Raw genomic sequence first — 23,715 nt, forward strand, 5'->3', positions numbered from 1 at the left:
GTGGGTGGCACTGCTTTGCTGTGGTTCCAGTCCTACTTGGTTGGTCATTCCCAGAGGGTGTTACTTGGGGAATGCTTTTTAGTCCCATGGGACCTTCAGTGTGGGGTTCTGCAGGGCTCAAACCTACCCCCCATGTTGTTTAACATCTACATGAAACTGCTGGGTGGAGTTAACCTGAGGTTTGGAGTACATTGTCAGCAGTATGCTGATGACACTCAGCTCTGTTTCTCCTTTACATATGTAGATGAGGCAGTGGAAGTGATGGACAAGGCTCAGGTGGCCTCAGTGGCCCAGAGTGCTTTCCATCAGCTTCGGCTAGTGGCCCAGCTACACCCCTATCTGGACAAGAATAGCCTAACTACTGTTGCCTATGCTCTTGTAACCTCAAGGTTAGATTTCTGCAATGTGTTATACATAGGGCTGCATCTGAAGACAGTACGGAAACTTCAGCTAGTGCAGAATTCAGCAGCCTGGTTGCTCACTGGAGCAAGACAGTTTGAGCATATTACACCGATCCTGGTCCGACTGCACTGGCTACAAATTAGTTTCTGGGCCCAATTTTGACCCATAAAGCCTTAAACGGCTCAGGACCGCAATACCTCAAGGACCTCCTTTTTCCATATGACTCTACCCGGACCCTCAGATCATCTTTTTGAGGCCCTTCTTCGTGTGCCCCCTCCTCAAGAGGTCTGGAAGGTGGCAACACGAGAATGGGTCTTTTCTGCAGTGGCTCCCCATCTGTGGAATGCTCTCCCCAGGGAAATTCACCTGGCGCCTTCATTATACAGGTTTAGGCGCCAAACGAAAACGTTCCTTTTTATCCAGGCCTTTGGTTGATTTGATTGACATCCTATGCCGTTTTAAAATGTGGTTCTTTTTTCTTTTTCTTTTTTTGAGGGGGGTGTTATTGGGTGGTTTTTTTATTTTGATTATATATATTTTGGTTTTATATTTTGATTTTGTTCCGTGAACCGCCGAGACCTCCAGGTATAGGGCAGTATATAAATTCAATAAATTAATAATAATTATAATTATAATTATAATTATTATTATTATTTTAAAAAAAGGAATAATTTTCTGGTGCTAAGAGCTGTTTGAGAGAGCTGTTTCTGAGGAAAAGTCTTCCTCAGAAGGTGGTAGACTCTGCTTCCTTGGAGAAGTTAGATGGCCATCTGTCACGGATGCTTTGTTTAAGATTCTGCATTACAGGGGCTTGTACTCAAAGGCCCTCGGGGTCCTTTCCAGCTCTACAGTTCTATGATTCTATTGCTCTCACTCTGCCTGCTTCTAGCCCAGCTCACATAACTCAGCTGTGGCTTTCATCTTTCTTACTACCAGCCATGTGAGGGAGGGGCCCATTCATTTGCCCTCTGGCTCAGAGCAGCGTCCTTTGTCAGACTAACAACCACACTTAGGTGGTAACTATGACCATTCTCTCACAAAGGAACTTGCTTCAATAATGGAATCCTCCAAATAGATTTTAACCTTTGCTGGATCCAGGACCACAGGGATTAGAAGGGACTCAGGCATTATGCAGACTAAACCCCACAAACTGACAACGACAGTTATAGTCAATGTGCATATAAGGCTCAGATGAATTTCCTGTTTGTCAAAACACGAACTTATCCAGACATGTAAGCCTATTCAGACCTGTAAAAGCTGACATGAGTTTTTACTTCTTTTTAACTCAATGTTGAAGAGGCAACAACAAAGCTGCTGGGCTGCCCTTGAGTCCCTGGAGCAAATGAAACAGAGTCGGGAGGATCCCAATCTAGGGTGAGGTTTGTCTCAGAAGCGGTGTTGGGAAAGCCCCAAACTGTGGTGGTGAGGAGTTCCTGGAATGGGAGGTGCTGTGGGACTATTGTGTATGGGGTGGGACAGGGAGATATTCCAGACAGGGGAGCCTTGATGCCAGTGCACTGGTTCTCTCCATGTCTGAGTGCAAATGAGGGTGTCATTGCTACAAGGAGGCACTGAAAGCTGCTCCCCCCGCCTTGTAGTTCTGGGCTGGGTAAGGGTAGGGCATTGGCTTGGCATATTTATGCCTGCTGGGTAACTGGTGTGCAGGATTACTTTGACCAAACAGGCTTTTCAACTATTTGCTTAAAATGTTATCAGGCTTAACTATCTTGATAGCAAACTATCACTAATTGAAGATGCTGCAATGAAATCTTGTCGCTTGCATCTTTGGCTGGGGAGTATATAACATGCTGTTGATGGAGAAACAGCCGCATTTGGCAGCCATCTCAAAAAGAAGCAACAAACCACAGGAGAAATCACAGTTAACTGACAGCTGTACAAGGAGGATACAAAGACAGAAAGAAGAAGCAAAGAAATGGCAGGGATCTGGGAACTTTTTATTGTTCTGTCCGTGAGTCTTCTGATTCTGCACTTCCTGAAACATGTCTGGTCACGAAGACACTACCCTCCTGGTCCTCTTTCACTTCCTATCATTGGTGGTCTCTGGCGGATCGGGATCATGGCTACTCAAGAAACGCTCATTCAGGTACCTTTTCCTAATAATTAATCAGCCGGGTAAGAAGCTTAGCAAGAAGAACTGCAAATTATTTTCTTCCTCAGGTAACTGGGGATAAAAGTGTTTTGTTGGAAAAACCTTGTGTCTACATTAATCAATCCAGGGATTTTGGCTTGCTAACGATTCCACCCAATATTCTCTCCTTCTTGTTGACTTCTCCACCAAAAGTAATTTCAAAACCAAATCCTTTGAGGGATGGTTGAAAGAATTGGGAAAGTTTAGCCCGGAGAAGAGAAGATTAAGGGTGTGACATGACAAAAGTCTTCAAATAACTGAATGGCTATTATCCAGAAGATAGAGCAGACTTGTTCTCTGTTGCTCAAGAGGGAAGGACTAGAACGGAAGAATAGAAATGGCAAGAAAGTAGATTGTGACAAAAGGCTTAAGAGAAACTTCAGAATTGTAAGAGCTGTTGAGTAATAGAACTGACTTCCTAGGAGGTAGCGAGCTTTATGGTCTTATGCTAGGGATACTGTAGTAGTCAGTGCTATTTTTCTAGAAAAAGAGGAGCACTCCATGAGCTTCTCCTGTGTTCTTTTAGAATGGCAATGGTGCCCACCTTAGAGGTGTCAGAGCTCAGCTCCTGTGAACTGGTGTGTGGGAAGCCCTGGTAGTAGTTGTAGCCTGCATTGCAGATCCTGTGCTGAGCAAATGTTAGAGCAGATCAGACATGTAAAACCAGTCGACTGCAATTAATAGGCAGACCACCGGGTAGTTCCATATCAATCACGGTCGATCTGCGTCCCCCGCCCCTGTCAGTATTTTCCTCCGTCTCTGGCTGAAATCCCAAGGAATGCCTCCTGTCTTAGTGTTTCATTATGCATCATGATGTAGCCCCCTAAAAAAAGCAACTTTGGGCAATTCTACCCCCACCCCACCCCCTGCTTCCAGTTAGCCACCACCTTCCACCCACCCACCCCATACATGCTCCTCCTCCCTCCAATAAGAATGGGTAGATCACGGCCAGTTTTTTTTTATACTGGGAGTAGTCTCTTGGGAGTTGGACGTGCCTGGAGTGGATTATCTTCAAGGCTCTCGCATGCCCTTCTGGCTTGCACTCTTTATAAATACTTGAGGAATGAGATTACCACCCCTCTTTTATTGTCCATTCCGGGTCACCCAACCACTGCCACTGTGTCCTTTCTTTTGGCAGATCAAGATGAGCAGGTGACAGCAAAGGTTGCAAGGTTTTTAGCTGGGGCAATCAGAATAAGATCCACTATTTGATTATTGATTCAAAACCCTAAAATGTATTTTTATATAATTACTTTTTATTTCTCTCTGTCAGATGCTGTGTGGTGGTTGCTCATGAGTAACCAGGCAGGACTCCGACCTGTCTTTTGCAGGTTTTATCGTGCAAACTATTTACAGTACAGATACACAAAGTTCATGTCCGTTCTGCATATGGTTACTTTTTGCCAACTGCTTTGAGGGTTTTTGACGATCAAGCTGTGTATACATTTTATGAAACTAAATGACTGTAAGAAAAAAACCTCAAAGCAGTTTACAAAAATATAAAACAGAAAAATGAAGAATCATTCACAACCCTGCTTTAAAGCATACAAAAATTAAAAGATAAAAAAAAAAAATCTTTGAGTTGGGGCATTGTTTAGCTGGTTTTGGTTTTGCTAGTATGGCTCCAATTGTCTAAAATGATTTAGCTGTTTTTAACTGTATTTAACTGTTCTTAACTTGTATGTTTTTTAATTTGGTGGTTTTGTGGGATGTGCCTGGGAAGAGAGGGTTGTCCCAGCATGTCACCAGCCCAACACACCTGGCAGGTTATACTCTGGACCTTGTTTTCTCAACTGGGCAGGAAGGGGGTGATCTGAAAGTGGGAAATATTGAAATCAGCCCCTTGTCATAGTCAGATCACCTCCTGCTGAGATTTAGGCTTTCAGCACCTTTTCCCATGTGTGAAGGCAGGGGACCTACGTGGGGCTGATGCATCCAATGGGTTTCTAGACAGCTTTGGGGGAATTTCTGTCTGATTTGACTGGCGCTCCTGACAAAGCCCTGGTCAGCCTCTGGAACATCCAAGTGGCTCAGGCCATTGACACAATCGCTCCCTCTGAAGGAACAGGCTTAGGGCTACTTCTGGGTCCTTTGCTGTCACTTGAGGCTCAGGTGGCCTCAGTGGCACAGAGTGCCTTTCATCAACTTTGACTGGCAGCCCAGCTGCACCCCTATCTGGAACACAAAGTTATAAACGCAAACCAAAAAAGCAGTTGGTCCCTGGCGGGTTCCCCAGCCAGTTTAGCCTTCTGAGGCTCAGGGCAAATATACCCAGCTGCCTCCCTTCCTCTGCATGGGTCTGGACTGAAGTGGACAGTTTTCTGAAGTGCCAAACCAAGATCCGAACAGTTTTGTGGTCAGTGCACACCTCTACTAGTACACACACACACACACACACAAGGGTTTCAACTGCAAAATGATGTTGAAAACGAAATATCCAATGGAGATCTAACTTGCAATCTTCCCAGTTAATGACCAGTTAATGACCTGTTCCCCATAACTTCTGGTAGTGCTGATTTGGCATTTGGTTGCTGATTTGGCATTTTCCACGTAATCTAACAGATTACTCAAAAAGTTGTCTCAGAGGACCTTCTCAGTAGTGGCACCCACCCTGTGGAACACCTTCCTGTCAGATGTCAGACAAATAAACAACTATTTGACTTTTAAAAGACATCTGAAGGCAGCTCTGTTCAGTGAAGTTTTTAATGGCTGATGTTTTGTTATATTTTTAATATTTTGTTGGGAGCCGCCTAGAGTGGCTGTAGTGACTCAGTCAGATAGGTGGCATATGAATAATACATTGTTGTTGTTGTTGTTGTTGTTGTTGCTACTGTAAACCTGGATTCTCATTAAGGAAGAAACTATATTGAAAACAATACGGCTTACCAAATGTTGTGGCCATTTACTTATGAAACACAATTCCACGCACAACTGCATTCTAATTGTAAGATGGAGATGTTGAAAGCAAAAGATCCATTTCACAATCCACAAGATGGCTAAACATGTCCAAGGAAACATGTCTGGGGCTGTGTTATGCCAGAGGCGGAGCTAGCTGCTCTGGGACCCGGAGCAGCTCACGGGGGCGGGGCTAGCCGCCCACGGGGGTGCACCGATGCCGGCGTGCATCCTGGTGGTGGGAGTGTCCCGGGTGGTGCCGCCCGTGGCGATGTCACCCCCCTAGGGACGGCACCGCCCCCACCTTTCTCTGCTACTGTGTTATGCTCACTCCACTTCTCCCAACAATGAGGATTCCCAGGGGTACACTACTTATCAGGATCCAGTTTCTTTACGCCAGAGACTTATGTCATTTTGTAATATATGCATAGGTGTAAACAGTCAAATCCACTGATCCCATGCCAGATTTCCATCTAAATGTTGTTAGCTTACAGAGTGCAATGTCTGCTCTCTTCCTGTGCCTTTGGTCACACCCACACTAAATAATCCTTCCTCCCAAAGAATCCTGGGAACTTTTGAGGGTGCTGGAAATTATAGCTGTGGTTGACGCCCGCAGGAAGAAGACAGGTGTTAGCTTTGGGCATTGACGTTAACGTTTGTATGAATGGGATTGCAGGATCATGAATGAACCATTGTGGAATAATTTTTGTGTTTTGTGTGATTTTGTGAACAGTTTCCATAGCATAGTAGACCCAGTAAGTGATAATGTGGTGGTGTTTTAGCACAGACCAACCGATACAGTTGCACTTACACTGACAGTACCAGGAACATTTTCATAACCTTAACAGTACGTAACACTACATTTATACAGAAAGATACGCTTATAGAAGAAACATATATTTATAGACTGAAACAAAACATACTTATAGGAGAAACTTTTGTATTGAAACAATACATTTGATACATTTTCAAAGAAGATTACATAGAATCAGTATTGAGAAGTAGTATTGAGATATGTGTTTTTCTGAAATATCACAATGGTGTGCAGCTTTATTAATACAATAAATCATTTCTCATAACAAGAGCTATGTGGAGAGTTCCTGGGATTCTTTATTTTTTTTTAATAATATTTTATTAGAGTTTCGAATAATACAAAAAACAAAAATACAAAAAAGGGGGGGAAAGATTCATCCTTTACAATCCCATTTTCAATAACTTTTTTCCACGACTTCCCCTCGCCTCCCCTTCTTGTATTCCATGTCCAAATATTTATCCAACAAGTTCTTATCCCTAGTTTTTTAACCTTAATTTGTTATTATATTTATTTATATTATATTTTTAACCTTAATTTGTTATTATATTTAGTTCAATATTATAAATCAACTTTTAACTTATATACCTCAATCATTTATATTTGAAAACTTTTTCTAAGGTCGACCCTGTTTCCCTTCCACAAATTCCCCATTCTTATACTAATAACAACACAAAATTAAAAACAGAGTAGAAAAAATCAAACACCCTTTGGATTTCCAAACCCCACCCTCCCTTCCCCGGTTTCGATCCCGGAACCATAGTCCATTAGTCCATCTACTATCAGCCTGGCAGCCTCACGTCCGAAGCCCTTAAATCTCTCTCAGTCCCTCTCTGCCGGTTTCTTTGAAAGTCCCTTATATTTAACACCAAGTCTCGGAGGGGCACTCTCTCTATAATATCCATGTTCCTTCCAGCCAGACCTCCTTGTTTAAAGGTGGAGCTCAAATCTTGTTTCTTAATCCTTTTAAGTCCAAATGTCCCAAGAGCTCCAGCTTCCACCTTGATCAAATTTATAGTCCATAGATCTTCAGATCCCCACAAAAGAAGATCTTTCCATTCCTCATTTCTAAGTTCAAACCAAGTTTTCCTTTTCCAATCCTTATTTTCTTTTATATCCATCTTGACAGGCCTCCGGCTCTCATTTGCCTTCTGCAGCATTGCAGCCCCTCCTTTCTGCTCCTCCTGTTCAGCGTATATCTCTTCCTCCTCTTCCTCAGTTTTCTCTAGTTTCTTTTCTTGTCCAGCTGCCTGGGTTTTGTACATCAAGTCCTTTTCCAACTCAGTAGATACATTTGCTATTGACTTCAAATTTATGGCACTTGTAGACAAAACATGACCTTGCTCATACATCTTTCGCAACTTTCCCATGAGAAAAGCAACCTCGTCCAGGTCAGCCAGTATTTTCCAACCTATTTCCATTCTTGTAATGTCCCTGAACCCCCTCTAGAGGGATTCTGGTTATTTAGTATTCCTTTCACTTCCAATCCAAAAGTCAAGTTAATTTGTTTCAGTCCTTTATTTTCAACAACTTGTAACTATATTGTATCTAATATAACCGGCAAAACCATCAAAAATAAAGCTTTCTATTTTTTCCGACTTTGACAGCTAGTTTGACAGCTGTCAAAATCTTCTGTGTCTCCTCAGCAGGCTCCTCTCGCGGATCACTCCCGGTCCCGGGAGGGATGGCACTTTAATCAGAAAGTAAGCTCTTATCCTCCAGCACAGTAACTTATACTTTAAATCCGTGGAATTAATAACTTTTATCCAAAAAAGAAAAAGACTCTTCTCTTGACCTTAGTTGTCAAATCCTTGCTTTAAAATGTTTACAATGGGGGGAAGACAGACTTCCTCTTTGCACCTCCCCCGCTCGTGCCGAATCCAAAAAAGAAAATTTTTTAATCCAATTTCCAAATTACTCACGGGTTGTTGTTCTTGGTTAGTCCAAATTTTCAGAAGAAGAAGTCAGCGCTCTCCGACGAATGGCATGCGGCTTCGCTCGGCAGGGGAAGCAGTAGACTCACAGCACAGCGCCACTCCCCGTTCCCCGCTCCGTAGCCTTTAAAAAGGCTCATTCGCGGGTCGGGAGGGCGCAAACGGTGCCCGCGAGTCTCCAGGTCCGCGGGCATCCGCGCCCATGGTTTTTGAGGGTCCCCGCGTCGCCGGCGCGGCAGAACCCGACCCCTGTCGAGCAGATTCCCTCCAGAGCTCGGAGGGAATCCGCCATTCGGCGATGGCGCCAACCTGGAAGTCCTTCCTGGGATTCTTTAAATGTAGGGGGTGGGGGGTGACCTAGAAAATACAGTCTACTATTCTACACTCCCAATATCTTACCCCTTTTCCACAGGCTAGTGGATGGTAATCAGGACAAGACATTTTCCCCAATAATCTCATAGCTTTCTTAAACTATTAACTTACTGTCTTTACTCAAGCCTAATGCACCATCGAATCTAAGGTGCACCTTATTTTTTGCAGTGGTAATTTGGCCAAAAAGGGTGAGCATTAGATTCGAGTAAATACGGTAGTTTCCCAAACAAAGGGTGTGTGGGGCAGCTCTGCCTATCAAGGAACATTTGCGATCATTCTGGTCCCATTAACCATCTCCTAGCTAAACTCCCAATTTCACTAATGGACTGTTTGTCACTTAATGCATTGTTTTTCTGGTTGTGAAGAACCTTGTCAGTATCCCCACGCCTGTACTGTTCTAATTCTATGCAAGAGCAAGGCAGTCAGGGACAGGAAGGGGGTGTTTGCTTCAAATGGGTGTTTGGAAGATGGAATGACCCAGAAGAACGAAGGGAAGGTGATAAGGCAAGCAATAGGAATCTGACAGGAAGAGAAAACTAGAGGAAAGCTGCACACAGCCAGAAGCTGGAGCAGTGAGGAAGGCTGTAGTCAATGCATTAACTTGAATTGATCTGCTTGGTTTGAATGCGATATTTCTCTTTTGATCCAAATGGCAGATAGCAAAGCAATATGGAAATGTGTACTGTATATGGGGAGCATATGTACCAGCAGTAGTACTATCTGGATACCAAGCAGTGAAAGAAGGCCTTACAAACCATTTCGATGACCTGTTCGACCGACCAGTAACCCCATTCCTGAAAACTGCACTTAAAAAGAAGGGTAAGTTTTTGTGAAGAGTGATGGGTTTGAAAGACCTTTTCTCCAGAGAAACCACCAAGCAAAAGAGAATAATGCTCTGAATGTTTCCATCATCTGGAGTTTTCTCCAGCACATGAGCTCTTGAAAGTAGCCATTGCACCACATTTGTCAGCGATGTCTTTAGGCACTGAGATTACCACATCATCCTTAGTTTATATAGTCTGTTACATAAAAGCCAGAAGTCTACAAAAGTGATGCAAATGTGGAAGACACAGATTATCAGGAGGTGCTCAAAGAGGAAGTTTTGCTTGCTTGGAAGGAAGGAAGAAGTGACTGATAAGGAGCAGAGTAACTGAATGTACACGAATCTGGGGGGAAATCTAAAAGAATCCAGAGTAGGTGGTTGTAAGGAGGATAAACGAAGGTAGTGTGGGACTTGTAACTTAAGTTATCCTTTGGGAAATGCCTATGGAACACTGAGTTCTTGAACCTGGCAAAGCCCTGCAGTAAAATCTGCATACATCCTGAACAGTGTTGATCTGCCTGTTGGCCAACTTGGCAAGCCATCAAAGAAAACTGATGACGTTTGGGCCAAGTTGCCTCAAAATGTCAGCCAAAAGGTGCAGCTAGGAGTCTTGAGCTGAGTGACATCCATGTGCGCCTAAAACATGTGGCTCCTGGTACTTTTGGATAGAATCTATGGATGATAGCTCAAGTCCAGCTTGAAAACATGTTGATGGAGAAACACCTGTTGCCTTCAGTGGCCATGGCATGGGCTGCTAATTTAGAACAGAGGCACAAGATGTGCACAGGTCATCCCACTGAGGGCTCTCTCTCTCTCTCTCTCTCTCTGGAACATATAAGGTTGTAGTCAATATTAGGCATACTCAGAGCAGACCCACTGAAATAAATGGGTGTGATGAATCATAGAATCATAGAGTTGGAATAGACCACAAGGGCCATCGAGTCCAACCCCCTGCCAAGCAGGAAACACCATCAGAGCACTCCTGACATATGGTTGTCAAGCCTCTGCTTAAAGACCTCCAAAGAAGGAGACTCCACCACACTCCTTGGCAGCAAATTCCACTGTCGAACAGCTCTTACTGTCAGGAAGTTCTTCCTAATGTTTAGGTGGAATCTTCTTTCTTGTAGTTTGGATCCATTGCTCCGTGTCCGCTTCTCTGGAGCAGCAGAAAACAACCTTTCTCCCTCCTCTATATGACATCCTTTTGTATATTTGAACTTGGCTATCATATCACCCCTTAAACTCCTCTTCTCCAGGCTAAACATGCCCAGCTCCCTTAGCCGTTCCTCATAAGGCATGGTTTCCAGGCCTTTGACCATTTTGGTTGCCCTCCTCTGGACACGTTCCAGTTTGTCAGTGTCCTTCTTGAACTGTGGTGCCCAGAACTGGACACAGTACTCCAGGTGAGGTCTGACCAGAGCAGAATACAGTGGCACTATTACTTCCCTTGATCTAGATGCTATACTCCTATTGATGCAGCCCAGAATTGCATTGGCTTTTTTAGCTGCCGCGTCACACTGTTGGCTCATGTCAAGTTTGTGGTCAACCAAGACTCCTAGATCCTTTTCATAGACTTGGGTCTATTAATTTGAATGGGTCTGCTCTGAGAAACTGGATACAGCCAGTGTTTTTTTCCCCCTAGAAAATTGCCAAGGTTCCAGGTTCGATCCTGCATGGGACAGCTGCATATTCCTGCATTGCAAGGGGTTGGACTAGACGATCCTCAGGATCCCTTCCAACTCTACAACTCTATGATTCTGTGATGTCCATGAACAAGTGAAGGCAGTGGCCCAAGCAAACTGGAGTTAGTAGGCCCAGGGTCTTGGATGGCAGGCCAAGAGAACCAAGGTGCAGATGCAGGGGCATGTTAATAATAATAATAATAATAATAATAATAATAATAATAATAATTCTACCCCGCCCATCTGGGCGGCTTCCAGCAAAAGATTAAAAATAGATTAATACATAAAATACATGTAGACTATACAAATTGCTTCAGAGAAGCCTTTGAGCAACTGGTAGAGCTTTCTTGTCAAGATGGGTGCCCCACCCACTGAGTGCTGCATCTGGACAGCTGTAAGGCTGCACCTCAGCATTAATAATAATAATAATAATAATAATGCATTTATTATTAATTATTATTAATACCCCGGGCATCTTGTTGCAGTCCCAGCCCACATAAAGCATGTTTAGTTCCTGGCCTCACCATAGTGTTGCTGGACCTGTCCCCAATGAGCATACATCAGGGGTAGGTCAGATGTCAATTACATATGTAGCAGTCCTTGTCAGTACAAACAGGAGGCTCAGAGTTCTGCTCAGCCCTGTCAGTGAGCAGCCCTCCAGTTCCGTTAGGGGGACATGAGAGAGCAATGCCAGATAAAACACTTCTTTGTAACACTGTAAGTAATATTTTCTCATTGATTCTTGATTGTCTTAGGCATGGTATTTTCAAATGGTCACATCTGGAAGCAGCACAGACGTTTCGGCGTGATTACTATGCGGAAGCTGGGGCTGGGGAAGAAAGGCATGGAGCACCAAATAGAAGAGGAGGCCATTGAGCTTGTGAAGATCTTTGCGCAGGCAAAGGGTATGTGATACTGGATAATGACACTGGATAATGGTGATGGATTTTGTAAGAATCAAGCTTGATACCAAGCTCTGCATGTTTATGAATGTTTGCAAGGTGATCAGCAATATTTAGCAGTACAGAATTTTTTTGCAGCAGACAAAAAATAGCAAACCAAATGACAAATTTTCAAACATCCATTAATTCTACAACTCAGCTCCTTGTCAGCTCTGAATTGTTTTATTGAGGTGCTAATGGTGGCCATTAACATTCAGTGGAATTATTGGGGGGTTGGTAGGTTCCCCATTTTCTTTTCTTTTTTTATATAATTTTTATTGGGTTTTCAAATTTTATACAGACAACACACACATAAAAAGACAAAGACAAAACACGTATAATTTCATACCCTTACTTTCTTATCCCTCTTTCCCTGACTTCCCCCCACCCCCCCTCATACATCCCAATTTCCAAAGTTAGTTCAGCAAGTTTTTGTCCCTTCCTTTAACCTAATCTGTTGTTTTTAAACTTGATTCTTTTTACTAAGTCAAATTTTACTTATCCCATTCTCATATTAACATCAAATCCTTTTTTCTAAGGTCGACCTAATTTCTCATCCACAAATTTCCCCTTTTTAATATTAAAATATGAGTCAAAATAACCAAACACAAAAGTCATAAATTTTCCAACTTCTGCTCTCCCCCTCCCTCCCTACCCCGGTTTCCGTCCCTTCCCAAATAATTATCCACCCATACAGTTCCTAGCCCGGATTCCTCACATCCGAGGCCTTTAAATCTCTGTCAGTCTCTCTCTGTCGGTTTTGTTGGTAGTCCTTTTTGTTGGACCTCAGGTCTCGAGGGTAATCTGTCACAGCCACATCTCCTTCTCTTGCACCCAAGATGGTTGAAAGAACTTGCTGCCAAAGATCTACCATAGATCTCCCGTACTCAAACTCAGAAAAGAAGAGGAAGTCCCAGTCATATTTCTTTGCTCTTTTTCCAAAAAATCCAGAGACTTCCTCCTTTGCTTTTCTCATCCTTCTCATCTTTCCCAAATTTGTAATCCAAAAATCTTCTGCTTCATTTTCTGACAACATAGGCTTCTGCTTGGTATTTTCTGCCAATACTTTCTCCCCTCCTTCTTCCTTTTCCACCAATTCCACAGATGTCGCTTCTGATTCAGCTGCAGATTTTTTCCCAGTCAAGTCCTTTGTTCCATCAGCAGGGTTGTTTGTTTTAGAAATCAAGGTCGTGAGTTCTTTGTTCATAGCCATACTCTGCTCTTGCAAAATTCCCACGAGAAAAAAAGCTATTTCAATTTCTGCCAGTAATTTTCCCTCTGCAGCCAATGTCACTAGTTCCCCCTAGGGGGATTCCAGTTACTCAATAGTTCCTTTCCTTTCCAACAGTCCGTTACTTTGTTTTTTATTATTACTTTGTTTCCAACCACTTCTAGTAAAATGTAACACCTTCAGTCCAGAGAGATATGAAGTAATGCAATTCTTAATTTTATCCACCCGTTTGACAGCTCCTTTGACAGCTGTCAAACTTCTTGTTCTTTTTCGTAGGACTCACACACAGGACGCTCCCGGGTTCGGGGGGGGGGGGTTACACAAATTTTTCTAACGCTCCTCTCTTCTCTCCAGCACAAAAAACTTCTTCTGTCAAATTCGTGGAATATCTTTTATCATACACCAAAAACACACTGTTCTCTCAACCTTAGTTCTCCGATCCTTGCTTTAGATCGTTTGTAGATAGGGGGGTGCGGACTTCCCTTTAGCACATCCCCCCGGTCGTACCAAATTAAAGGTAGAAATTTTTAAAGTCCGAATTCCTTGTACTCACGGGTATTTGTTTCCAGTCCAAATTTCGGGGGAAAAAGTTAACGCTCTCCGGCCATGGCTCGCGGCTTCGCTCCACTGAAGTAGCGGTCTACTCCCAGCACCACGCCACTCTCCGTACCCTCTCCGTAGCCTTTAAAAAGGCTCTTCGTGGGTCAGGGAGGGCGCTTAAGGTGCCCGCTGAGTCACCAAGTCCACAGGCATCCGCACCTGTGGTTTCTATGGGTCCCCGTGTCGCCGGCACGGTAAGACCCGTCTTCAGCAGAGCCGATTCCCTCCGGAGCTCGGAGGGAATCCGCCATTAGCCGATCGCGTCAACCCGGAAGTCCTCAGGTTCCCCATTTTCTTTCAGTAGCTGCTATCAGCTGGAAGGGAGAGAACAATAGATGGGAAGTTGAGGTGATGTAGGGGGAAAATTAAGTCTAAGCAGAACTGGTGTGTGCTATCACTAGTGGGGAGTGGAACAAGATGTGGGAGAATCAAGATGTGGGAGAATTACTCAAAAGTAAATTCAGTTAGCCTTATTTCCAGATAAATTTGCACACTATTGCACCCTAAGCACATTCTGGATAAGAGGCTAGCTGTTTCTTTGCAATATATATATATATATATATATATATTCAAAATGCAAGAGCAAGCTGAGTTAATTAGCATTTTACAAGCTTCGTACAAAATGAGTTCATGCAAGGGCATTTCAAGAAAAAGAAAACGTATGAATTAATGCAAGCCTCAACAATATCTGTAAATAACTTCATTTTCAGGACAGCCACTTGATCCATCACTGCCCATCACAAATGCAGTTTCCAATTTAATATGTGTTTTGGCTTTTGGGTACCGATTTTCCCTCGAAGACGAAAAGTTCCAAAAAATGATGGAAGGTGTTGATTTTTGCTTAAAACATGGAGGTTCCATAATTCATTGTGTGAGTAATGTTGTTGTTTTTCTGATGGGTGTCAGAGAGGCCTTCACTGCCATAAGTATTCACAGAACTATTCTGGTACTACTCTTAGAGTAGTATGTCATGAAGGTATTCAAAGCAGACTTGCTAAGCACTGGACTAATAACCTCAACTCACACACTAGAAAAAACACTCCTAAATAAGGATAGTAGTGAGTATTAAGGGAGGTAGAAGTTAGCAGGTGCAGAAGCCTACTAAATAAGATTAACCTATTGATATGTTTGCCTTGGACTTCATCAGATTTTGGAATGTGGACCTAGGTAGGCAGAAAAAAAATTTCCCCAGCCCATTTTGGAGAGTTTGGCTTAGGACAATGGGGTGTTTTATTCTGTGCTCACTATCACACAAGTGTACCTACTTCTCAGGGTTGTTTTGAAAATAAAGTGGGCGAGGGAGATATATCACACTGAACCCCTTGGAGAAAATGTGAGATTAAAACATATTGCTAGACCAAATCATGAGAGTGACAGGTTTTGTTTTCTTCTTCCCTGCAGCTGTATGAACTCTTCCCATGGTTGATGAAACATCTCCCAGGACCTCACAATAAGGCATTTTCTTCCATAGCGCTAGTACATTCATTTGCAAAGGAAGAGGTAGAAAGGCATAGAAAGCAGCAAAAGGATGAGCCTCAGGATTTCATTGATTTCTATTTACTTCAAATTGAGAAAGTAAGTATCCAATAATAGCTCAAGACACTTTAGTGCATGAAACGAAGCAAACTCTGTTGGATTTAGCAGAAGTCCAACACCTAGAACCATCTTGCTGCACCATATAGACACACATTCCTGGTCTCATCTATGAATTCTGAAGGCAGAATCAGAATTCAAAATGACCTTAACAGATTGAAAAACTAGGCCCAAATTAACAAAATGAATTTTAATAGGGACAAAAGTGAGGTTCTGTGTGCTATGTGATCATGATTATGAAGCCCAGCTGCCATACTTCTGAAGATTAGTGGCTATTCCACACATGATTTTGTCCTGTAACAATGGAAAAAGATCTGTTACATGCCACCACAATCTCCACAGCAGTGTGAGAGTCCAGGGGTCTGGGACTTTACCCAGGGTCTGTGCATCCTTTGGAAATGTGGCACAGTGGAAACGGTGGTATCTTTATGATGTATGGTTTACACATATATACAGCCTGAGGCTGCCTTGGAGAGGTTCAGAGCATTCACACCCTAAGAAGGCCTTGCTTCTCCCATAGATACAGTTCTGGATTCAAACAGAAATCAAACATGCTCCAAAACATCGCTCTGGCCCCCTCTATAGCTTGCTGACTACCCAAGATTTTCCTCCCTCACATATCAGGCAAACTGCAGTCCTAAAAACTACCAGAAGTCTTTTGTCTTACTAACTAAAACCAGGGCCTAGGGAGGGGCTTTACCCATTTGAATTTCTGGCAGTGATTCTCCTAATGATCTCTCTACTTTTTCTTCACAACTCAGTTTACCGGGCTTTGTTCCCCTAATGACCCACTGTCACAAGGCAGGGGTTCAATGCATAGCACAGTTTAACCCCCAAATTGTGATTAATTCTAACTTTTATTGGACCCAGGAATTTAGGATGTCTCGCACCGCACAAACTGATATCAGATCTATCTATCTATCATCTATCTATATCTATCTATCATCTATCTATCTATCTATCTATCTATATCTATCTATCTATCTATCTATCTATCTATCATCTATCTATCATTTATATGCTGCCATGTAACATTATGTTCTTGGGGAAGAACTTAAAAGCAAGTCCTATCAAAATGAAAGATCCCCCCCATCCCCACCCTTCACCCCATCACCTCTCATGCTGTGGGTGCTTCTCCAATCAGTTTGATTCCATTTTGGGGGTAGGAGAAGACTAGCTGATGAATGGTTTTTGGACAACTGAGCTGCAGAGCTATTCAGAAGTTTAGAAAGTCCCAGATCTGCTTTGAGAAACGTTGTTAGTGGGGTGATTTGATTTGAAAACTTTTCCCAGATCACCCCAGTTCACCTTGTAATTCTGTGTTTTCTTTTTATTACCTCTTATGGTACATGTCTTCAGAAGAAAAGATCATTTCCTGTACCCTTTACACTGTAATGCTGTTTTAGATTACTACTCCAATCCATGACTCTGTACAGATATCTCCCACTACACTCACCTGCAAAACATATTATTAGGTGTTGCAATAGGAAGACACCCCCCCACCCCAAGGTCAGATAGATTTTGTGTGGCCTGTAATTAATTCCAACATTTCACCTTTTCCATTATTGTCAATAGAGCAAGGATGACCCCAACTCTACCTTTGATGAAAGCAACCTGGCAGAGTGTGTTCTTGACCTCTTTATCGCAGGGACAGAGACGACTGCTGCTACTCTGCAATGGGGACTGCTCCTCATGGTGTCTTATCCAGATGTTCAAGGTGAGGGAGAACTTTGCAATGGAAGCAAGCACCTCTCTGGATCCCTGTAGGGAAGAGCTTAGATTTGTCTGCTTTTTTAGTAGCAGGTTTCATAATGGGTGGATTCTTCCAAGGTTTCATAATGGGTGGATGACAAATATTCATTCTGGCAATCAACTAAAATGTATATATATGTATTTTTAAACCCACACAAAACACTTCAGGCCTAATAACCTATCTTTGAAGTCTAAAAGTGGGACATGTTCCAAGGAAAATTTTTGTGGCTGTTTTGGAAAGGCTCAGTGAACTGAACTGAAAATATTTGATCTATATCTGATATGCAAATGTAGTTTCTCCTACACTTGGCCGTACATTAGAAGCGATCATCAAAGGCATTCTCAACTGCAACAGCTTGGTACATTAAAATCAAATAGATAGAAGTTCAGTCTCCCCCTGGGCATCTAGCACTTTGATGGTATTTCTGCCTACTCCTCATATATTTATTTATTTTATAACCCATCACTGACTGAACCAGTCCATACTTCACCTGTCATACCAATTTCCACTGAATGAATCAATTTGGGAAGCCTGAGTGGGAAAAGGTGAGCCAGATGGATTTGGCAAAAATGGTGCTTGTTGTGTGTCAAGTAAGCTATGTGGGTGTATAATATGTATATTTAGCTGTCTGCAGATTAATACTACTTATTAGAATATATGGGAACAGAGATTCTGTGCTGACTTGTCAACTGTACTAGATTAGTCTGCTGGGATAATGTTATTGCTTCTATGCAGAATGCTCAAAAAGGTGCTAAAATGCGTCACCACTTGGATAATGAACATCTCTCAGAGGAAATATACAGAGAAGGGCTTCAGGTGGCAAACTTAGAGCATAAGTAGGTTTTATGGAGAAAGGCAGCCCCCAATGTACTGGGGTCCTGAGCCAAAGAAGTCTTGGTCTGTGTTCTAATGTCAGCTATTGTCATCAACAACGTAATTTTGTCAGTATCCCCTGCGCTTCATTGGAGGCTCACAGCTGCCACATTCTTGAGCCTCATAAGGGAAAAGGAGGGGAGTTCTATGATCAGGATGGGGAAAGCACAGAGCTCTCACCACTACCATTTTACCTTTTTACAAGGAAAAAGGAGGGATAGCTGCTAAGGATAGGCCTCAGTCCTGCTGTTAGGCTGTTAGCCATCCTTTCCCCCTTTCCTGTCCTGTCTATCTGAGGCACTGAGAGGAAAAGGCAGGCCAGAGTTACCAGGCCGCTGCTGGTAAAATTCCTGAGGTAAAAAAAAAATGAGGAGAGGCCCCAGTGGACTCTGTGGGGCACCTTCACTCCTCCTTTAGTATCTGTGGGCTCTAGTTGTAGCCAAATGCCATTTTCCTGCTTCTGCTTCTGCTTCTGCTGCAAGCTGCTTCACCCCTGCTGCTCCTGACACCTCCTTGGCGTTCTTTACATGGCGTCCCAAGATGGCAGCCACAGGAGGGTTGGTTGGCCCTCAATATGACTGAGGAGCGAGTGCCATCACCAACTCTCCTCCTCTGCAACGCACTTGTGCCTGCTTTGCAGATTTCACCACAGAAGCATTCGCTGCAGCAGAAGGCCTTGGGGCATGGCTGAGCAGGGCACGGTGTGGGTCGCCACAGTGGCCAAGCAACCACTTTGCCCTACTCCTGGCCAGGAAGAAGACAGGGGGAAATGGGCAGCCATATAATTGTGCCAACTAGCCCCTTTTGTTTCCATGCCCTGGCTGCAATCCTGACTGACAGCAGCTCTCCAGGGTTTCAGAGAAGGAACACTCCCAGCCATTGACGTAGCCAGGATTTTTGTTAGTGGGGGCAGGCCTTTTGTTAGGAGGGGGCAGAACCTCAATTAGCTATTTGTTTATTTTTATTTTTATTGCTATAGGGGGGGGCATCTGCCCCTACCTGGTCCCCCTCCCTGGCCCCCCTTGGCTATGCCCATGCTTCCATCCCTGACTGGAGATACTGGGAATTGAAGCTGGCACCTTCTGCATACAAAGCAGATGTTCTACCACAGAGCAATATACCTTTTCCACATGCACCTGCATTTACTTAATTGTTAACTTCTTATTTTCAGGATGCAGCCAGCATATATCAATGAGCTTCACTTAGTATATCAGGGTCTTTTCATCCCACCCTACACAGCTAGATTGTCAGAAATTTCTCAGATTTAAACCAGGGTATTTTAAAATAAAGCTTCATTCCCCTCTTTTTCCTGCAGATAAAGTCTACAAGGAGATGGAAGATGTTTTTGGTTCCTCCCTTCCCATATGTTATGAAGATCGAAAGAAACTGCCTTACACCAATGCGGTGATGCATGAAATTTTGCGTGCAAAATATCCCTTATTAGTTGGGATTCCCAGACGAAGTGCAAAGGATATGAAGATGCGTGGTTTTCACATTCCAAAGGTAGGAAACATCTGTATATTTTGAGAGAAAAGAGCATCTGATGGTGACACTTTGAATTAAGCATCCACGTGTGTAATGCAGAATCTGAGGAACTAGGAGGAAAACCCCTGAAGGTTAATAAACTGTTACGATATTTATAAGCCAGAGTCTGATTGTGTAAGCAATGTGGGATGAAGCCCAGATACTTAAGACATAAGCAACTTTATCAAGATTAATAACTTCCCTTCACTATATGATGACTTCAGAATCCAGTTTAATTATCTTTTTCAACCGAGTCCTGGTTGATATTACTGTGTTGCCTGGGGACAATGACGATACAGTCTTCCCATAAATCTACTGCGTGTGCCAGCCTGCCAGCTCCTAGTTTTTCAAATCCATTCTGAAGTGTGCTGGTCCGGATGCATTCTGAGCCAACTGTTTCTTCTTTTTAGGGGACATTTGTTATTACAGATCTGAATTCTGTTCTTGTTGATCCCACACGATGGGAAACACCTGAAGAGTTCAACCCACACCACTTTTTGGACAAGGATGGAAATTTCAGGTCTAGAGAAGAATATCTCCCATTTGGAGCAGGTATGCACAGAAATAATTTACAGTTATATTTAGTAGCTTGCTTCAAAGAAACTGATGGTCAAATGTGTGTGAACAAATAAAAATTTGCAGGCACCATTCTAACTAGCTGCTTTGTGGGTAATGAATCTGCTCCCACTTTTCACTGTTTTTAGCTAAAGACTACTAGAGGGCCAGTTGTACCTGAAGGTGCATCTCCATCCCCATCATTTAGCCAGGACACTGAGATCCAGCGCCCAGGGCCTTCTGGTGGTTCCCTCACTGCAAGAAGTGAGGTTACAGGGAACCAGGCAGAGGGCCTTCTCGGTAGTGGCACCCGCCCTATGGAACGCCCTCCCATCGGATGTCAAGGAAATAAACAACTATCTGACTTTTAGCAGACATCTGAAGGCAGCTCTGTATTGGGAAATTTTTAATGTTTGATGTTTTATTCTGTTTTTAGTGTTCTGTTGGGAGCTGCCCAGAGTGGCAGCCAGAAACCCAGACAGATGTGCAGTGTATAAATAATAAATAAATTAATAATAATAATAATAATAATAATAATTTAGACAAACACACACAGAGTGGGATAGGCACCAGACAAAAACATTCCTCTTTACCCAGGCCTTTGGCCACTATAATCTATGGCCTGTTAAATGTGGATAAGGGGAACTGACGCTATGATTATTTTATCATTATGCTGTATATTATTATATTGTGTGTTGCGGTTTTTTATTATGCTGCATAAATTATGTTCTTAATGTTATACACCAGTTTGGGATCTTAGGATAAAAGGTGGTATATAAATTGAATGTTGTTGTTGTTGTTGTTTGATTAAACAGTGAGAGGGCCATGGAAGGATCACATGTGGTTTAAAAATCAGGCTGGGGTCATAGTGCTGAGAGTGTGGAAATTTAACACTTTTCTTCCATGTCACTTTTCCAATGTGAATTCCCCTTCAAAACACTTTTTATGCCTTAGAGCAGGGATAGCCCTCCAGATGTTGGACTACAGTGCCCATCATCCATGACTCTTGGCTATGCTGCCTAGGGCTGGATAGTTCAAGAACCAGATGGAACCACATTGACTATCCCTCCCATGGATCAACTGTCATCTCTTGAAGAGAAATTCAGTTTGGGGGAAATGGTTTAGAAGTAAAGGGGTTAAATCCTCAGCTCCACCAGCCACACAGCTGCAGTAAGATTTGGGGCATTTGGTTCCTGTGCTTGGTTTTTTGTGGTTTTTTTATTTATTGGTAAAACAATATAGAAAAAAGAATGGATCAGTTAGAAACCGTAGCTCTGCTGTAAATTGCATGCACTTCCATGTACAGAATATTTTTCTCTGCATGGCTACTGCAGGAGCTGAGCCCAGAACAGACAGCTGCTCCAGCCTCTTTCTCTCTTTCCATCTCTTCATTTCTTCTTTTTGTTGTAGCTTCTGTTACCTCCATCACTGTTGGACTTGGTAGCTGCCACTATTGGCCACCAGGTGTCAGCTCTGAGATTCACACACAGGCAATGTGTGATTAAATGCACTTTGATTTATTCCTTCTCTTATGCCCTTCTGGCAGTAGTTAGACCTGCTTTCCCAAAGTACTACATATAGTGATGCAACCATGACCTGTATGCTCCATATCCAAATGCTCATGCTGCTTTCAAGCTTAGTCTTCCTTTGGGAACTGCAGCCACTCAAGGTCAGCTTCCAGTATTTCCTGGAGCAAAGCCAGGACCCTCAGGATGTCAACCCAGAGGATTCAAGGGAGATACTTTGGGAGTAGCTGTTTTCCAGCTTTTTGTTGTTGTTGTTGTTGTTGTTGTGGCTAAAACTACTAGCTGAGCAAACCAGATGAACTGGAGAATAGATGGAGTTGGTTATGTCTCACTTGCTGCTTCCCCTTCTTTCTTCTGCAGGGGCTCGAGCCTGTGTGGGAGAGCAGATGGCCAAGATGGAGATATTCATCTTCCTAACCACCCTGTTGAGGGCATTCCGTTTCCAGCTGCCAGAAGGAGTAAAGGAACTCAATAAAAGGCCTGTTTTGGGGCTGACATTGCACCCCCACCCTCACAAACTCTGTGCTATTCCTCGCTGCAGTGCATCAGGAAGCCTGTCAAAATAATTACCATGGTTTGTTTATTTATTGCCATAAATTTCTCCATTATTATTATTTTCCACTTTGACTAACATTCTATCCTTGGTTTACTCAGTTCTACTATCTTTGGACCAATTAAAATATCCCTCATTTGCAGCAGGGGCAGAAATTGGTAATCTTTGATAATATGGCACTCTGAGCTAGGCCAAAATTTGGCACCCCCAAACAGATCTTCTCAATTATGTGTCTTCTCAATTTTGTGCCCCCTAGGCTCAGCGCCCTGTGGAGGGGAACCTCCCACATTATTTTTATTTATAATAATAAACCCCCTCCTACAAGCTCATTTAAAAGGTCATAGAATGTTTAATCAGCCAAAGGCCTGGATATAGAGAATTTTTTTTCACCTGGTGCCTAAAGGTGTATAATGAATGTGCCAGCCAAACCTTCCTGGGGAAAACATTCCACAAACAGGGAGCCACTGCAGAAAAGGCCTGTTCTCATGCTGCTGCACTCTGGACTTCTCATGGAGGAGGCACAGAAAGAAGGGCCTCAGATAATTACTCAGGGTCCAGGCTTCCGGTTTCTGGTTGCCTTAATGGCACAGCTCCCACAACAATGGGAGATTGTTGGCGAAGCGATAAATAAAGATGATAGAGGGTAATTATCTTTGTAAACTCCCCCCAGGGTTGGGGGCGGAAGAGCTTCACTTGCAGATCGTCTCAGGACCTGGCTTTTGCTCCGACATGGATGTAGGAGGCAGGGAGACGCTGAGTGCAAAAGCACTTCACCTCTCGGTAACCCTTCAATGCCGCCATTAAGAGCAGCAGTTCTTCTGTTCATTAATGGACTAATTAGGATTAATGCACAGACGCGTGCTGGTAATGATGGGACAAGATTAAGGACAGCCAAATCGAAACAGCTACAAGGTCGTACAAATTCAAATTGGAAAGATGACTTCATTCGAGCTAAAAGTTGGTATGTGTTTGGGGGGAGCCAGTTGCTTCATTATAAATCCTTTGTTACATAAATGACTCAGCAACACCCCCAAGAATGCAAAAAAAATAATAATTGTTCTTTACAGCAAGCGAATAAAAAAGGAGATGGGAGTATAGATATGGATTATAATGACAAACAGGACTTTGTGAGGAAAATATTAAAGTTTGGAATAATTATAAAAAGGACTTGGAACCTCTGCGGAGTTAATTCTTACTTTGGCCACCTCCTGAGAAGAGAAGACTCCCTGGAAAAGACCCTGATGTTGGAAAAGATGGAGGGCACAAGGAGAAGGGGATGACAAAGGACGAGATGGTGGGACAGTGTTCTCGAAGAGACGAACATGAGTTTGACCAAACTGCGGGAGGCAGTGGAAGACAGGAGTGCCTGGCGTGCTCTGGTCCATGGGGTCACGAAGAGTCGGACACGACTAAACGACTAAACAACAACAACATTGATATAATATGGTGTATATTGACTTTTGTAATTGAAAATTAAAAAAAAATTATTTAACAATTA

General features: G+C 43.1%; 1 protein-coding gene across 1 annotated transcript; it reads left to right on the forward strand.

Annotated features, from left to right (window-relative positions):
- The first annotated feature begins 1,503 nt into the window (after positions 1 to 1,503).
- LOC114598085 (cytochrome P450 2J6-like) lies at positions 1,504 to 23,715 on the forward strand. The gene is made up of 9 exons (XM_028731747.2): positions 1,504 to 2,506; positions 9,220 to 9,382; positions 11,824 to 11,973; positions 14,551 to 14,711; positions 15,242 to 15,415; positions 17,009 to 17,150; positions 19,375 to 19,562; positions 19,994 to 20,135; positions 22,025 to 23,715. Exons 1-9 carry the CDS (start codon positions 2,336 to 2,338, stop codon positions 22,228 to 22,230), a joined length of 1,497 nt encoding a protein of 498 aa, XP_028587580.2. The 5' UTR covers positions 1,504 to 2,335; the 3' UTR covers positions 22,231 to 23,715.

This window comes from Podarcis muralis, chromosome 6, assembly GCF_964188315.1.
Source record: "Podarcis muralis chromosome 6, rPodMur119.hap1.1, whole genome shotgun sequence".
Taxonomy (NCBI): Eukaryota; Metazoa; Chordata; class Lepidosauria; order Squamata; family Lacertidae; genus Podarcis; species Podarcis muralis.

What these genes read in the sequence shown, in the direction of transcription:
- LOC114598085 (XM_028731747.2), top strand. Translation starts at nt 2,336, where the DNA reads ATGGCAGGGATCTGGGAACTTTTTATTGTTCTGTCCGTGAGTCTTCTG. An exon ending in GATCTTTGCGCAGGCAAAGG is followed by an intron (nt 11,974 to 14,550) that starts GTATGTGATACT and finishes CTTCATTTTCAG; the next exon opens with GACAGCCACTTGATCCATCA. An exon ending in GTCTTATCCAGATGTTCAAG is followed by an intron (nt 17,151 to 19,374) that starts GTGAGGGAGAAC and finishes TTTTTCCTGCAG; the next exon opens with ATAAAGTCTACAAGGAGATG.